Source organism: Nanorana parkeri, unplaced genomic scaffold (assembly GCF_000935625.1).
Source record: "Nanorana parkeri isolate BGI_ZX_2015 unplaced genomic scaffold, ASM93562v1 scaffold1585, whole genome shotgun sequence".
Classification (NCBI taxonomy): domain Eukaryota; kingdom Metazoa; phylum Chordata; class Amphibia; order Anura; family Dicroglossidae; genus Nanorana; species Nanorana parkeri.
This window is the reverse complement of record NW_017307853.1, coordinates 229,093-247,697: the sequence shown is the minus strand read 5'-3', so window position 1 is coordinate 247,697 and position 18,605 is coordinate 229,093. Positions and strand designations below refer to the sequence as shown.

The following is an 18,605-nucleotide window of genomic DNA, read 5'->3' as shown; positions in this document are numbered from 1 at the left end:
CCCATCAGTACTTCGTTGGGCCACGAGATGACTTCGTTGGGCCGCCTCGTGACTCCACGAGATGTTGAAAGGTGATGCGAGGAATCTGACACGGCACTGTTGCCCTTCTGTTGTCTTGTACCAGTCTTGCCACTCTCCGTTCTGCCCTAACATTGACTAGTCGCTGACGGCCACAATTCGCACGTTCAGACCCAGATTTTCCGCTGACACTCCAGTCTTTAAACACTTTAACAACAGCTGCTCTTGAACATTTAACGAATTCTGCTGTTTTGCTGATACTCGCTCCATGGCTCCGAGCGCCAACAATCATCCCACGTTCAAAGGCTGTTAAATTGCGTTGTTTCCCCGTATCTTCAGAAACAAATCACTTCTACTGTCGTGGTAAAAAAACCCGCTTCCCTATTTATAATGGTCTGGCCCTCCAGCAACTTCAGCGCCAAATTACAACTAATTTGCCTACAAACGTCAGGTGATCATAATAATCTGGCCACTCAGTGTATATAAAATTATAGTTATGTATAAAATATAGCCCAGTCAACAGTTTAGAGTGAGGGTCACTTCATACCAGCTCTGGTGCCTTCCAGCAGGATCCACTGGGTGGCTTCCTGCATTCACGCCACCAGAGTGTGTGGCAAAACAATGCCTGCGCTTCGGTTCAGTGTGGTCTGAGAAAGATGCTACAAGCACTATTTTTTTCTTATTGCACTGGACCTGAATGGAGGGCATTTCTGTACCTCATGTTCCGGTGCAGGCAATCAAACTGCAGGGGGGGTGTCACATGAATGGCACCGCCACGCCGCTGAACGCACGTTTTTTGGGGTGTTTTTAAACTTTTTTTATTTAACTTTATTTTTTTTACTTAAACTTTACTGCTATCACATTGGGGATTCACAAGCCACCCATGTGATAGCACATTATAGATAACAGGTTCTCTTTAAGGTGACATTAGGGGTCTATTAGACCCCGAGTGTCCCCTTTCCATTTGCCTGCTGAGGCAGCTGAATGTAAACACAGCAGGCAGTGGCCAGGAGCAATAGCCAGCCTGCTATTGGCCACTGCATTTTAAAATATCCAATAGCAGGCTGGCTATTGGTCCCAGACGCTGGATAGGACCAAGCCGGCAGTATGAGCACAGAGGTAAGCAGCGGTGGCACCAGGGCGGTAGCAGAGGCATGTGGGGGGCGCAACGGGGAATGCTGAGGCGGGGGTGCAACGGGGGATTCAAGAAGCACAGCGTTCGCTCTTCCTCACTGAGCGCTGACCTCGGCATGCAGTGGTATGTGAACCGCTGGGACAGAACCAAGACAGCTATAAATAAATGACAAAAAAAACTTCTGAGGATAATGGGAGGAGGAGCTATGTGTTACAAAATGTCCTATTGGATGGTTTCCCCGGCTCCGCTGTCCCCCATGCAGACCCGGGACTGGTACGGCGCGTGTTCTGCACCTACATTGGAGGTATATCAGTTGCTGATCTCACCTCCGATCACCGAACCTGGAAGCGACGTCTATTACATCACTTCCAGTGTCAGTCTGTCATGTCACCAGCTGATGTAGCCGCAGAAGTAGATAAAGAACAATCTGTGCTTCATCAGCTTTTTGGGGGTCCGGAGGTGATATTAGGGGTCCCTAGACCCCTGATGTCTCCATAAAGAGGACCTGTCACTGTATTTGTGCTTGTTAGCTCCCCTGTGACAGCAATAAATTAAATGTAAAACAAATTACACAAATCAAGAAATATTTAAAGCCCCGCCCCCACCATGTACATACAGATACATTTGTATCAAATGCAGCCCTGGTGAGATGCTGCACACAGCTCATGTGCAGGGGTTAAAGGATTACAGCCCCGGAATCTGCATTCAGGGATTAATGAGAGGAACACAATCCTCACATGTCAGTCCCGAGTCTTCCTATGAGGACAGATCACTGTGAAGGTGCTGAGAATAAACAGCCGTCTTGTCTGCTGCAACAAAACATCTGAAAAGGTAAGGAACATATTTTGAAAAGTTGTCTTTCAGTGCGCAGTGTGAATGGGAACACACAACAAATATACAGAGGGGTCTTCTCATACGTGACTGCAAAAGGGGAAATACACCCGAGTATGGAAACTAATCCTCAAATATGAATCCTGTGAATGTGGCCGGAAATACGAAGAATATTGCTCCAGTAATGGATTCCATCCTTATACAGTGTAGCCGTGTCGTCTCCATACACAATTAATGTTGTGTTATATTGGTTCACTCACACGTGTGTCCACCTTCTACCCACTACACGTGTCCACCTTCCACACACAACACGTGTCCACCTTCTACCCACAACATGTGTTTGCCTTCTACACACAACAAGTGGCCACCTTTTGCCCACAACACGTGTCCGCCTCCTACCCACAACATGTGTCTCCCTCCTACTCACAACATGTGTGTGTGTTATTTCGTTTGTTATTATTAATATGAGAGGCAGCGCACACGCCATAGACATTACACTATAACACGTTATTATCATCATAACTCCTTCCTGGTTGATGTCCTTGTATCAGGGGGAGCACAGCCCAGCACTCCAGCTGTTGTAGAACTACAAGTCCCATGAGGCATTGCAAGACTCTGATAGCCACAGACATGACTCCCAGAAACAGAAGCATGATGGGACTTGTAGTCTGATCACAGCTGTAGTGCTTGCCTCCTTTCATCAGACACAGACATGTTGCTGTCATTGCGGTCCTCTCATAGCTCTCTGCAGTCTCTGTCCCAGCGGTTCATCATCTATGTCAGTGGTTCTCAACCTGTGGGTCGGGACCCCCTCCGGGGTCGAATGACGATTTGCCAGGGGTCGCCGAGTGGCTCTCAGCCGTCGGGAGAGAAACACTTTCTCCCGGAAAGGTCGGGACCTTTCTCTGCTCTGTTTTTTTTTTTTTTTTTTAAATCGGGGGCCGCCGTATGTCAGAAAAAAAAACAACCCACCATAGGAATGCATAGCTAGATTCCTATTGGCTATTTCACTTTGCAAAAGCCTATAGCAAACTAGCTATTGCATCTGCCCTCTGGTGCTGCCAATCAGCAGAGGGGGACCTGAAGTTCTCCATCAGGTCCCCTTCTAGTGATTGACAGCGGCAGAAGGCGGGTGCAATATGTATGTATTCAAGCAAAAAAATATGTAAAACACACCTCTAGCTATGCGTTCCATTTTCCCGGTCCGCAGCTGTAGAGATGGGGAAATGTCTCAGTGCCTGTGATTGGCACTGCGCACTGTCAGCTTCCTGGCGGGCTCGGCACGTGGAGCTGAGAACACGTGCGCCTCCCTATCAGTGACAGTACTGCGGAGTATGTACCTCATACGTTATATAGCCACACACTTTAAATCCCATTCTTCTAGTTCCAGCTGCAGAGCCCGGTCCTGCCTATAGCAGTGGTTCTCAGCCTGTGGGGTCGCTGAGCAAGGTGCGAGTCCTCCTCAGCTCTCTCCTAGCGCAGCAGTGTCAGTTCTCCCGCCACGCCGCCAGATGTCGCTGCAGCAGCCGCCTCATCCCTACATTTTACCTTTGGGGGTCACCACAACTTGGCAAATGTTACCAAGGGGTCCCGGCCCTAGAAAGGGTGGGAAACACTGATCTATGTGATGTCAGCAGTTTCCTGATAACTTTGTCCCCCGGAATAGTTTTCCTCCTCTATGGCTCTTCCTCTGCTCCCCGCACTGTACATATAGAGAACTCTTCTCTGTCACAGTATTCTCCCCTCCCCCCGTGTGCTCCATTCCACCAGATCCTCCACTTCTTATCATCAGTCCTCCGGGTGCTACGTTCTCACCCCCCTCCCCTCTCTCTGCAGCTCACTATCCTCCTTCCTCCTCTCTATGGTGCTGTTAGGACATCACCTCCGGGTCTGTGTTTTCCTTCCGACCAATCATGACAAGACCTCCCCTCAGACTCCTCCCACATCTCTGAGGTGACTTCCTCTCTCTCCCCCCGAGCGGCCGATTCTAGCACTAGAGGCGATCCTTCCATCACATCCTATGGAGGTAATCCCCATTCTTCAGCTTGTCACCACTGACACCACACTGACCCATTTATGACACATCCGGACCTGACCTCTTCCTGAGCTACGCTCACACTCTTCATTCCAATCACCTCTGAAAATCACCTTTATTTTCTCTTCCTGGTTCTGGACACAAATGTCTCTGAGATCCGTCTTGTCTTTATTGTTACACCACGGAGGAGGCGACCACAGGACACACTACAAATCCCAGCATGCCTCTGTCTCTGGGAGTCATGTGTGGGCTGTCCGTCTTGCAATGCCTCATGGGACTTGTAGTTCCACAGCAGGTTGCTGAGGTTCCCTCCCCCTGATATATTATCAGCAATGATGTGTTCCAAGTGTAATATTGTGATACATAATAATGGATACAAAGTCTTGTTCTGTTACATGTACAGCAGGGGGCCACAAGGCAGCAATATGGTACAGCAGGGGGCCACAAGGCAGCAATGTGGTACAGCAGGAGGGACATGGGGCAGAGAGGTGAGGTGTAGCAAGAGTCAGTCTTGTAGGGTTTAACAGATTACATGGAGGAACCATAGGTATCAGCAGACCTTATGAGCATGGAATAGCGAGGAACCACAAGCCACAGCAGCATTGGGCATCCTATCGGGTCTGCCTAAAAAACTGACAGGTGGACCCGATGGGACGACCCTGGTGAAAGGGGCCTCAGGGTTACGTTTCAGCCTCTGTGTAGCGGTTTTTTTGAATCCACAGACAGAGCCTGGCCCCAGCGAAGCCTCCGATCTGTCAGTCACAGTGATGAATACCTGCTCAGACCTCCCACAGGCCTGAAACATGTCCTTAGAGGTGCAGCATGGAAAGGGAGGGGGGTCATATACAGGCTGGTGCTGACCATCAAGCATCAAACCCCCTCCCATGCACCTTTTGCTCTGGGGAGCCAGAAACCTAGTGGCTCTTACTGGCAGGACCGGGGAGCCCTGGGTTGTGACTCAACAATGTGGACGCCCAACCCGTGCTGCCGCCAGGCATCTTCCAACATCCTAACCAGCTGTTCCTTAGAAAGTTCCTTGTAGTTGAGACCCAACTCCCCAACACACTCTTGTAGAGTGATCACAATCCAATTCTGGAGCTTGTGTTGTTTCCATGGTGTGTCCGCTCTCATCTGCCATCTCATGAGCTGTCATTCCACCACTGCCAACCAGCTTGTGATGAACTTGGAATGCAGACACAGAGCAGAAATACATGGGACCCAATGAGTGGGATGCTTTTTGGGGAATTTTGGTATACAAAGCATGGTGTTGGAGCTGGGGTTAAAGTGATTTTAAAGCTTTGTGATTTTATATTTTTATAAATAAGAGGCCCATACAACAAGAAATCCTTTGTTTTGTTTTAATTTAAAATGTTAAATTCCTCATTTTCTAGTGGCTCCCCACATCACTCTCCCCCCATCCCCTACACAGGTGCCTCTATAAATTAAGCTGAATTATGAAAGCACCCATGCATGCTCCGTCCTGGCCGTGCCCGCAAGTGGCTGTGTGTGTTTATAGAACATGGGTAGTCAGTGTGGCCCAGGAAGGAATAATTCCAGAGCCACCGTGATAACAATCCAGTAATCCAAAGTGCAGCAAGAGTTAATCTAGCAGGGGTCATAAGGCAGCAATATAGTGCAGCAACAGGATAAGTCCAGAGGGACATGCAGTCGATATATTTTGTGTGCATACATTTTAAAGAAGTTCTTATGAAGATGAGGTGAGCCCCTAAGCACAATAGACATCTGGTGCCACTGCATAGTAGTCCACCCTCCTGGATATCATAATAATTCCTTTTCTTTGGTGCAGAATTCGGCAGCGACAAACTGAGCTCTGTACTGGGGACTCAAATTCCAGTAACATGTATGATTTAAAAACATGAAAAATTAGGATCCCCCCCCACTCCCCTCTCTGTTCCTCCAGCACTGACTGGAGGGACAGATGGGGCAGAAGGGCCGGCACAGCTCGCTCTGCCTCTGCGCTTTTGAGTCAGAGGATGCCATAGTACATGTCCTCCTGTGACTCTAAAAGGAACTATGGCCAAAAAAGGTTATGTCATAGTTCTCTTATAAAGTAACCATCTGGTTTGTCTGAAAATTGTACCCTGTAAATGAAAACGCATAATACTAACCTCAATGGGTAGCAGAATAAAGGAATCGTCAATCTCTTGCAGAAGTGTATGCCAGATAGCATGTGCCCCGCTGGGTGCCATAGCTTTCCCAGTTAGTCACTATGTCACTACAAGAAGAAGTAGTGATATAGACATTGGAGGGGGAACTATGAATTTGAAATAATATCCATTTTCCTATACAACCAGCACCTGAAGCTTTTGTCTTTTATTTTTGTTTAATATGTTTTTATTGCACTTCGATTTAGTATAATTAATACAATACATTTTATATAGCAGATATTAAATACAAAACCCACAGGTACATCATAAATCAACCACTCACATAGATTCTTGCCAAATCTACATCCCCTTTTCTTATGCTTTACTCCAATCTTTCCATTCTTCCTCTTCTGGAGGGATGGGAAGCAGGGCCACCTTTGTGGTCCACTTATATTGTTCCGCCCCCTAACAACAACAAGAAAAAAAAAAAGAAACCACCCCTGTGAAAAATATGTCGCCCCATCCTCCTCTCTATGGACGAAACTTCTTTCTACTCCTCTTTTGTGTCTATTTTCCTTGTGTTCTACTAGGATGTCTTATAGACAAATGTACTAGCTATTGTATTACTCCCTTATTTCCTCTAATCTACTCTCCCCTCAATATTGTGATCCTATTCTTCATATGGCTTTTTAAAATATCTTTCCCTTCTTAATCCATAAACCACTCTTGTAGGAACCCCTATCTACTTGTGTATTATGCTTTTGTTTTTTATACAAGTTTTCAAGGCTCTATTTTGCTCCTTTGCTGAAAAAAAGGCTGTTTACAGAGCTCAACAGCTTAGGCTTACGTTTATACATAGGATTAACCCAGAACAGTGACTGCTTCCTCTTCGTATGGCTCCATCTGACTTTTCAATCAGAGACGGAATAGTGTAAATGGAAAACCTTCTGCTTTAAACTATCTTTAGAAAACCTCTAATGCTTTGTAAATCCAATGCCATGGATGTACCATACATTACAATTCTGATGTAAAACCCCGGAATGTATTAAATTCTGAGGTCACTCTTTAAGTGTTCTTCTATAATTTTATAATTTATTTCCATATTTTTCAGGAATCCACCATAATGCTTCAATTTTGGATGTAAGCAGTCTGAAATCATACTACTACTAAGTCTGTATACTTTAGCACATAATGGAACCAAGCAGAGACATGACACATGAGAATTTGGAGTATCAGAACATTTTCATTACAAACGCATTTTTAATAGTTCACCAGATGATTCCTAAAGAAGAGAAACCATTTGTGGAGAGCTTAAAACATGAGACACATCTTACTGAACACCAGGGGAGTACTACAGGAGATAAACCATATAAGTGCTCTGAATGTGACAAGAGTTTTTCATATAAAGCAAAAATGTTTCAACACCAGATGAGTCACACTGGAGAGAAGCCATTTAAGTGCTCTGAATGTGAAATGGGTTTTACATTGAAGGCAAATCTTATGAGACACCAAAGGATCCACACTGGAGAGAAACCATTTACATGTTCAGAATGTGGAAAGGGTTTTACATTGAAGGCACATCTTACTCAACACCAAATGAATCATACTGGAGAGAAGCCATTTAAGTGCCCTGAATGTGAAAAGGGTTTTACAGCGAAGGCAAGTCTTATGAGACACCAAAGGATCCACACTGGAGATAAACCATTTAAATGCTCAGAATGTGACAAGAGCTTCACAGAAAGGAAAACTCTTGTTGCACATCAGAGGTTCCACACTGGAGAGAAGCCATTTAAGTGCTCTGAATGTGAAAAGGGTTTTACATCGAAGGAATACCTTATGATACACCAGAGGAGTCACAGTAGAGGGAAGCCATTTAAATGTCCAGAATGTGGAAAGTGCTTTTCCATAATGAAACGTCTTACTACTCACCAGTGGACTCACACTGGAGAGAAACCATTTAAATGCTCAGAATGTGACAAGAGCTTCACAGAAAGGAAAAATCTTGTTGCACATCAGAGGTTCCACACTGGAGAGAATCTGTTTTTTTGTTCAGAATGTGACAAATGTTTCACCAGGAAAGTTCAGCTCATTGTTCACCAGAGAACTCACACTGGAGAGAAACCCTTTAAATGCTCAGAATGTGACAAGAGCTTCACACGAAAGGGAACTCTTGTTGAGCACCAGAAAACCCATACAGGAGAGACGCTATTTAGATGTTTAGAATGTGACAAGTGCTCTGAATGTGAACAGGGTTTTACATCAAAGGAAAATCTTATTGAACACCATACGAATCACACTGGAGAGAAACCATTTAAGTGCACAGAATGTTATAAGAGCTTCATAACTAAAGAAAGTCTTGTTGAACATCAGAGGTTGCACACAGGAGAGAGACCATACAGGTGTTCAGAATGTGACAAGCGCTTCTCACAAAAGAGCAAACTTAAGGCACATCAGAGGATCCACACAGGAGAGAAACCACACAGGTGTTCAGAATGTGACAGATGTTTCAGGTTAAAGACGCAGCTTACTGGTCACTTAAGGACTCACACTGGAGAGAAACCATTTAAATGCCCAGTTTGTGACAAGGGCTTCGCACAAAAGGTAAATCTTATTAGTCACCAGAAGATCCACCATTGAATACAAGTTATTTGGATGCTCTGAACGTGGAAAGTACTTTCCATATTCAACTCTCAAACTTTTTCAATAATGAATCCAGATCAAACAAATATCCATTGCCCAGCAAAGAATTGCTTTTACATTTTTGCCCAAACTCTTACAATCATAATGTTTGCTGCTTCCAAGTCTCACCTCAGCTTCCGTGAATTATTGTCCAGTATAAGATCACAAAGGACCGACTACAGCAACCATTCATCTACTAGATTAGAGGAGGGAGGAGTGGGGTTAAGGGGAGTAGCTTGATTTACTTGTCTGTGTTTTTTTGGAGACACGAACAGCTTACTAATGAAACAAGAAGCAACGTGTCTTTACACCCAGTCGGACTTCCTGTTGATCTCTTGTCTTTGTAATCCCTGCGGCTGCTACCACCTACCTTGTTCCCTGTGTGTCTGGATTCCCTCTTCCTCACAGTGAGATCCTGTCCACCCTGCCGTGGATTGATCATCAGCTTCTTCACCCCCCTCCCCAACCTGCAAAGAATATAAAGACTCCTCATGTAGCACCTGCTGCAGGCTTGACAGGTCTAGGGTATTTAATTGACAAAAAAGACATACGCCGCCAGCTTGTTCGGTGAAGCTTTAGAAAAATCGAGGTAGAAGGAGAAAACTACACCTCAGTACCTGATTGGGAGAAAAAAAAATGGAGGAGGTGGAATACTAGAACCTTAGGACTTTCCGGACTTTTTCATTGACTGGTTTGATATACTCGGATTATTCATCTAAACATCATTGAAAGAAGGAAAGTAACTGCTCTTATCCCATTTCATATAAACTGCAAGACCTTTGAAATTGATTGCTTGCTATATCGTTGGTATTATTTTAGATATTTAACCCCTTGCATCCATCTGAGAGGGGAATCAGAGCGCATTTATTTTATATATTTTGGATTGTTCACTTTTTATATGGGTTATTGTGATGCTGAGAAATTGTGAGTATAACACCTGGGTTTACCTTTTTTCTGTCTTTTTGATTAGGACATTGAAATCATTATTTTTCTTTGCTCACTGCATTAAGTTTTTTGCACATGAAAAACCTGTTGATCTATTGTTCACTCACATATGGATTGTAATTAAGTTTTTTTGCTACACTGTTACAATCACAGACTGTTTCTGGGCTACAGTATCAGAGTCCGGCATTCCTGTCACATATACATTCACTGACACGCCGTGTGGTGTCGGAATTTATATTCTATTCACCACATGCCAAGATAATGGTTTTCCCGGCATCTATACAGAGTTTATGGTTCTCCTTTGAACGGAGAGATTGTTCTTTAATTTTTGATTATTCATTTATTTATTACAGGCCGAGATAGAGGATTCCGACATTTACACAGATGTTTATGATTTCCTTTGAACTGAGAGATTGTTCTCTTACTTTTTTAGAATTCACATTCACTTAGACTGAGCGCAACTTACCTGCTACACTATACGAACAGCTTACTAGCACACACAAGGGTGACTACATAGCATTCTGCTTGAGAAAGGAGTCACTCTAAAACAGGAAGCCAGGAAATTCTTAAAGTGAAACATTTTAGATGATAGAAATATCTGCTTGTATCTTTTAGACCCCATTCACATTTGAAAATGAGGCCAATCCCACGAGTTTCACAAATTCCTCCATGAGACTTTAGGTGATCAGCTTCCTCCAGGTGTGATCATCATAGCTAATCGAATGGGGCCAAAGGCAGTGCTGATGCCATAAAAATAAATCTGTTAAAGACACATTGGGGTTGACTTAGCAGAGTCTATGGTGTGACGGGCTCCACTTCTCAGGATGAGTAAGTCTGTTGCTATATTTTTCCTTGCTGACTAGATGCTGCAACCTAATTGATCATTAGCACCCAGTCACTAGCTGAAACCAAGTGTAGGATGAAACAAACTGCTTTATTGAGCAACTGTGAAACCTTTTATAGACAAAGTGATCAGATAAGATTGTAATCACATCACATACACCCTGCCCTCCCAGACATCCTGTCTCTCCAACCCCATCACTGGGGTCTAGTTGCCCAAGAGCTCCAGATGGCCACAGGAGGGGTACGGCTAGATGCATCAGTGGGATAATGTCATTGTCCCGAGCTCCTTGGGAGTACAAAGAAAGCTTTCGGGGAAGCGCTGACGGTCTTTTGATAAACAGGTTACCCGGTATAACATACTTAACAATAACACACACACACATAAACCGTAAACTGATGAGCAGTTCGTCACATAGCTCCCCCCCCAAATTAACGGTTGGCAGACCCATTGAGACCCTCTATGAGTCCACTTGGGGATGTCCATGGCATTGGTCACCCCTCCAGTTCCGTTTGGGAGAGATAGTTCATCGGCATTAGCATTGTGTTTCCCATGCGAATATTGGATTGTGAAAACGAACTGCTGTAGGGCCAGGCTCCACCTCAACAGCCGTCCATTGCCTCTGGGCACCCGGTTCAACCAAACAAGGGGGTTATGATCCGTGAGGACAGTAAATGATCGATCATACAGGTAGGGTTGTAGCTTACGGAGGGCTTGTACCAGGGCTAAACATTCTTTCTTCACGGCCAAGTAAGCTACTTCCCTGTGCAAGAGTTTGTGGCTGATATATGCAACTGTATGGTCGTGCCCATCTTTGACTTGGATTAGCACCACTACCTACCTAAACATGGAGGCATCTGTGTAAACAGCAAAATGTTTGGTAGGGTCAGGAGTGGCTGGTACAGGAGCCTGAACAAGTGCTTGCTTAAGCTGCTGGAACGCTGCTTTACACTCCAGGGACCACAGGGCCAGAGTGAGAGCAATAATTCTAGGGCTAATATTCACAGTTATCTCTAAACTCATGACCTTTATAAGCTTTTAAAGCATCTCCCCTGGACAGTTTAGGGTGCCGTATTTTTACGCAATTTCAAGGGCACACAAGCAATTTTTAGGCTTGGCATGTTGGGTATCTATTTACTTGGCATGACCTCATCTTTTATATTTTACAACAAATGGGTGTTTATATTCTGTCTCTGGGCACTACATTTACTTAGGTGTCATTTCACTGACATTTTGGGTTTAATAAAGAGTTGCACTAATATCATGCAAAGTAAAAATTTTCAACTGTCGTCATTCTATGCTGCAGTGTCTGTGCTTTTAGCAAATATATACAGGTGAAACTCGAATAATTAGAATATTGTGCAAAAGTAATTGCAGTAAGTGCTGCAAAAGGGGCCCAAACCAAGTACTGAGTACATATGCATGCTTGTACTTTTCAGAGGTCCGATATTGTTCTATGTACAATCCTTGTTTTATTGATTGCATGTAATAATCTACTTTTTTGAGGTTGTGGATTTGGGGTTCTTGGGGTTTTCATGAGCTGTAAGCCATAATCATCACAATGATGACAAATCACGGCTTGAACTATCTTGCTTTGCATGTAATGAGTCTCTCTCATATATTAGTTTCACCTTTTAAGTTGCATTAGTGAAATAAATGAACTTTGCACGATATTCTAATTATTCGAGTTTCACCTGTAACTGTCGGGGGGTGTTTAGGTAATTTTCAGGATTAAATATGTATTATAACGTGTGCAAATGTCAAGAGTTAATCTCACTGGATGAATTAAAGACAATGGGGGTCAATTCACAAAGCTTGTTTTCTTCATTTCGGCCGTTATTTCATTGATATCGCTTGTTATATACTGAGTGACCAGATTATTATAACAAAAAGACTTCTGAATCCAGCGGAGAAGTTTAAGTTACTTTTAGGGCTGCAACAAGTAATCAACATAATCAATTATAGAAAAAGTTGTCAACTTTTTCAATAATCGATTAATCGGCTTCTGATCAGTTGGCCCTGTTCACAGCTCCACATGCTGTGCGCCGCACCTCCTCCCCACCTCATGCTCGCCGCTGCCAGACCCGCTCGCATCCACACTCCACACGCCGCACCTCCTCCCCGCCTCACATTTCCTGCCCATCCACATCCACGATCGGCACAGGGACGCGGGGAGATGTAGTAAGGAGGAGCAGGTGTGGGGGGAATGACAGCCGCTGATAGACAGGTCCGATCTCAGAAGCAAGTTGCTGGAAGACTGCTCAGGTAAGCCTGCACTTTCCCACACATGGTGCTCTATAATGTATTGCTGGGATTTGTATTCCTCTATAGCTGATGGTACATTGTGCTGTATATTATACATGGGAATACAAATCCCAGCAATACATTATACACTGTATGTATAATGTATTGCTGGGATTTGTTGTACTCCTCTATAGCTGGTGATATTCTGCATTGCGCTGTATAGAGGACTACAAGTCCCAGCAATAATACATTATACAGCGCAATGCAGAATACCACCAGCTATAGAGGAGTACAACAAATCCCAGCAATAAATCATTATAAAGTGGTACAATGCTAAATACCACCAGCTATAGAGGACTACAAAACCCAGCAATAGTACATTATACAGCGCAATGCAGAATACCGCCAGCTATAATGTACTATTGCTGGGATTTGTTGTATTCCTCTATAGCTGGTGGTATTCTGCATTGTGCTGTATAATGTACTATTGCTGGGTTTTGTAGTCCTCTATAGCCGGTGCCATTCTGCATTCATTGCTGTATAATTTTACACTTTCCATTTCACTATATTGCACACCACACTATCTTCTTTTTTACTTCCACCGCTCCAAGCTTGCTCCTGTGATGGACTACAATCTGAATACAAACTAGTAGTCCTATCACTGGAGCCATTTTTTAAAATTTTATTGTTTATCCGATTAACCGAACCTAATAATCGGCTAACTAATCGATTTTGAAAATAATCGTTAGCTGCAGCTCTAGTTACTTTATTGCCATCCCCTAGCTTACCAATCAATCACATCTCGTTTTGGAGACATACCACGTGTAGCAGTCCAATAACGCTGTTTTGCTCCAATTTTTTGTGAGCAGTACCGGTTCAAAATATATGGTGATCAGCTTGTCGGAGTATGCATGGTTTTTGAATGAGTGATTTGGTTGATTGACCAATTTTAACAGGGTGTACTGGTGGTGATCAGTAGGTGTGTGGTTTTTGGTACTCCGACCCTCATTGCACTGCCTTTTGATTTTGACCATTCTTTGGTCATTTCATTTTCTGTTTCAGATTATTATGACCACCTGACGTTTGTAGGCAAATTAGCTATAATTGGCTATAATTTGGCGCTGAAGTTGCTAGAGGGCCAGACCATTATAAATAGGGAAGCAGGTTGTTTACCACGACATTAGAAGTGATTTTTTTCCTGAAGATTCGGGTAAACAACGCGATTTAACAGCCTTTGAACGTGGGATGATTGTTGGCGCTCGGAGCCATGGAGCGAGTATCAGCAAAACAGCAGAATTCGTTAAATGAGGGGCTCATTGTTAAAGTGTTTAAAGACTGGACTGTCAGCCGAAAATCTGGGTCTGAACGTGCGAATTGTGGCCGTCAGCGACTAGTCAATGTTAGGGCAGAACGGGGGAGGGGCAAGACTGGTACAAGACAACAGAAGGGCAACAGTGCAGTGTCAGATTCCTCACATCACCTTTCAACATCTCGTGGAGTCACGAGGCGGCCCAACGAAGTCATCTTATGGAGTCATCTCGTGGCCCAACGAAGTACTGATGGGGTGGTCATAATAATCTGGCCACTCAGTGTCTAGCTGCTGTGTAATAGTAGTCAATTCACAAAGCTCAATAACGCTTCTTATTTTTAAGAAGTAGTAAATTAACTATTCAGACGTTATTTTAACAGCTGGAGTGATGAAATATGCTTGAAATGCAATTCACAAAAGGTCCTTTTGTCACACGTTATTCATACGTAGGTTAGAGGTTAGTGGCAAATCTCACATGACAAGAAAAATCGAATGTCTCCGGACACCCTTCAGTGGGGTTGTAGAGCAAGTGGATTGTTCCATGCATCATATTTAATATCAAGACAGGCTTTATAGGTGGTGTGGGGGTATAGCTCAAATGGGGATCACCTTCCCTGGGGAAAAGGTTGTCCAGGCAGCAAAAGTTATTTTACAATCTGACTAGCAGTCAGTTTTTATTAAAAAGGTTGCCATAAAACAGAAAACAAATCCTTGCCATCCAGGCTCTGACTAAACAGGCAGGTTCCCTCACTACCAAGTGGTGAGCTTATCTCAGCCACCTCACAAAACAAAAATACTTTCATCTCTTCTCTCTCTCTCTCTCTCTCTCATATATCCCAGGCCAGAGCAACATCAGCCTTCCCCTTTTATCTTACCTGGATAATCACTCATTAAGCAATTAACTATCCAGGTGAGAGACACAAAACCCAAGCTGGATTACTCAGACCCAAAGTCTCAACCCGAAAACCTGGTCTGGGTTCCACTAGTCCTGTACATAGGATAGAAAGCGAGGGGAAATATATCGCCCCTCGATGACTTTCCTTATGTCACAGTGATAAGGAGAATTGCTTGCCCCCCTACACTGTCTGGTTGTCAACAGATGTAGATCGTGCGCGCGCAAGCAGAAAAAAAATGCAGTCTGGCGACGGCAACCCGCCAATGCAGCAGTGCCGTCCGTCCGTTTTTCTACTACGGGCGGACGGCAAGAGGTTAATTTTACATATATTCATTCCGTTCAGAAAAAAAAAAGTTATTGTTATTTCTTTATGATTTCTTCTCTACCAAAAATGTAAAATGAGTACGCATGTGGCGAATATGGAATATATTCCTTCCTTATAGGTGAAATCCTTTTGTGTGGTGAAAGTGAAAGTAACAGTCATTTAGGCATCTGCTCCACCCCCTTCTGCTACCAAAATGCACTGCAAAAGTTTTAAAATAACGTTTTGGGTGTTATTTTATCACAGTAATAGATAAAATAAAGTCTGTGAAGTTAAAATAACACTTGCTTAAGGAACGTTAAACTGCGTGTGCATTCACGATTCCAGCTTTTGTGAATTGCATGTTTCAGCGAGCAAAATAAAGAGTAGTAAAATACGGATAGATAAACTCTCGTAACGCTGAGCTTTGTGAATTGTCCCCCAATGTAATATTCATATTCACTCATCTATATTTATCTAAAAAAAAACCCTTCTGAATATTACAAATAAAAAACAATAATATGTCGGAGAGCCCCTTTTTACTCAGCGACAGGTGTGGGTCCCTTTAACATACATACACGCGCAAACATAAAGCGCAAACATACACATGCAAACATGCGTCGGCGTGCAAAAACGACACTTGCGCTACACATGTTACATATCACCACGAACGCCGGAGTGAGAGCAAAAATTCTAGCCCCATCAATCACTGAGAACGCTGAACTGATGAGCGGTAAAAGCTTTTAAAATGTTCCCTATGGGAAATTTGGGGTATTGACTTTTTTTGCGAACACAATTTTAAGGCTTGACACGTTTGGTATCTAGCCCACAGAGAATGAGAGAGAGACAGCATGGAGAGGAGAGAGACAGCCCACAGAGGAGAGAGAGACAGCCCTCACTCCATAGACATTACACTATAACACTGTATTATCATCATAGTTCCTTTCTGGTTGATGTCCTTGTATCAGGGGGAGTACATCCCAGCACTCCAGCTGTTGTAGAACTACAAGTCCCATGAGGCATTGCAAGACCCTGACAGCCAAAGACATGACTCCCAGAGACAGATGCATGCTGGGACTTGTAGTCTGATAACAGCTGTAGTGCTGAGCTTGCCTCCTCTCATCAGACACAGACATGTTGCTGTCATTGCGGTCCTCTCATAGCTCTCTGCAGTCTCTGTCCCAGCGGTTCATCATCTATGTGATGTCAGCAGTTTCCTGATCACTTTGTCCCCCGGAATAGTTTTCCTCCTCCATGGCTCTTCCTCTGCTCCCCGCACTGTACATATAGAGAACTCTTCTCTGTCACAGTATTCTCCCCTCCCCCGTGTGCTCCATTCCACCAGATCCTCCACTTCTTATCATCAGTCCTCCGTGTGCTCCGTTCTCACTCACCTCCTCCCCCTCCCCTCTCTGCACCTCTCTATCCTCCTTCCTCCTCTCTATGATGCTGTTAGGACATCACTTCCAGGTCGGTGTTTTCCTTCCGGCTAATCATGACATGACCTCCCTTCAGACTCCTCCCACATTTCTGAGGTGACTTCCTCTCTCCCCGAGCGGCCGATACCAGCACTAGAGGCGATCCTTCCATCACATCCTATGGAGGTAATCCCCATTCTTCAGCTTGTCACCACTGACACCACACTGACCCATTTCTGACACATCCGGACCTGACCCCATCCTGAGCTCCGCTCACACTCTTCATTCCAATCACCTCTGGAAATCACCTTTATTTTCTCTTCCTGATTCTGGACACAAATGTCTCTCAGATCCGTCTTGTCTTTATTTTTACACCATGGAGGAGGTGACCACAGGACACACTACAAATCCCAGCATGCCTCTGCCTCTGGGAGTCATGTCTGGGGCTGTCAGAGTCTTGCAATGCCTCATGGGACTTGTAGTTCCACAGCAGGTTGTTGAGGTTCCCTCCCCCTGATATATTATCTGTGCAGATGTTCCAGCAATGATGTGTTCCAAGTGTAATATTGTGATACATAATAATGGATACAAAGTCTTGTTCTGTTACATGTACAGCATGGGGCCACAAGGCAGCAATATGGTACAGCAAGGGGCCACAAGGCAGCAATATGGTACAGCAAGAGGGACACAGGGCAGAGAGGTGAGGTGTAGGAAGAGTCCATCTTGTAGGGTTTAACAGATTACAAGGAGGAACCACAAGTCTCAGCAGCATTGGACATCCAATCGGGTCTGCCTAAACAACTGACAGGTGGACCTGATGGGATGGCCCGAGTGAAAGGGGCCTCAGGGTTAAGTTTCAGCCTCTCTGGAGGAGACTGGGATTTATTTACAGGGTGTTTTGTTTGAATTGTTGGTTTGCTGCCCATCATTCACGGCCACCCATCATTTACTGCCACCCATCATTTACTGCCACCCATCATTTCCTGCCATGGACGGTATGTTATTGCCGGTCACAATTGACCATTACAGGCGAATACTTTGTGGATAGATGGCGGTTTCCTCGGTAATCCCATCTGTACGTAAGTGCAGATACTGGGTCAGCGTTCTCAACAGAACACCGCACTACAATTTTAAACAAGCGGCTGCCTGAGGTCCAGCACTTGCTGGGGACCTCGGCAGCCTTCCGATTAACCATGTGGTCCCATGGCGGTGGGGGGTTGGGGGCGCCTTCATGGTTTCTTGCACTGGGGCCCTGAAGGTTCTAGTTACGCCTCTGGTGTCTGGTATGGAGTTTAAGGGTGGTTCCCCCTTTGCATCAGAATCCCCCTTTTAAATCAGTCTTTCCCTTCACATCAAAGCAACCCTTTTACATCACAGACCCTTCACATAAGATACCCCCTTCACAATGGGACCCCTTACATCAGGAGCACCCCCATCATGTTATCAGCCCTCCCTTCACATCAAGAGCCGCCTGTAACATGGAAATTCATGTCACTGTGTGAAAATGTTATGGTACCCATGAGGAATGCAGAAGTCACCAGGATGAGAAAGGCTGATCTATATTGTATATATTGTTACACAACAACACTTTATATGTCTAGATCTGTGTAATAAAAAAAAACAAGTTTCAGCATCTGTGTAGCTGTTTCATTAAATCCACAGACAGAGCCTGGCCTCAGCGCAGCCTCCGATCTGTCAGTCACAGTGATGAATACCTGCTTAGATCTCCCACAGACCTGAAGCATGTCCTTAGAGGTGCAGCATGGGAAGGGAGGGGGTCATATACAGGCTGTTGCTGGCCATCAACCCCCCCCCCCCCCCCCCCCCCTCTCTTTCTTGCGGGGGC

The 18,605-nt window shown here is 44.5% G+C and overlaps 1 protein-coding gene across 1 annotated transcript; it reads left to right on the top strand.

The window, feature by feature from the left end:
• Positions 1 to 7,336: 7,336 nt before the first annotated feature.
• On the top strand, positions 7,337 to 8,764 carry LOC108798919 (gastrula zinc finger protein XlCGF26.1-like). Its single transcript, XM_018570724.1, has 2 exons — positions 7,337 to 7,976; positions 8,061 to 8,764. Exons 1-2 carry the CDS (start codon positions 7,337 to 7,339, stop codon positions 8,762 to 8,764), a joined length of 1,344 nt encoding a protein of 447 aa, XP_018426226.1.
• Positions 8,765 to 18,605: the final 9,841 nt, after the last annotated feature.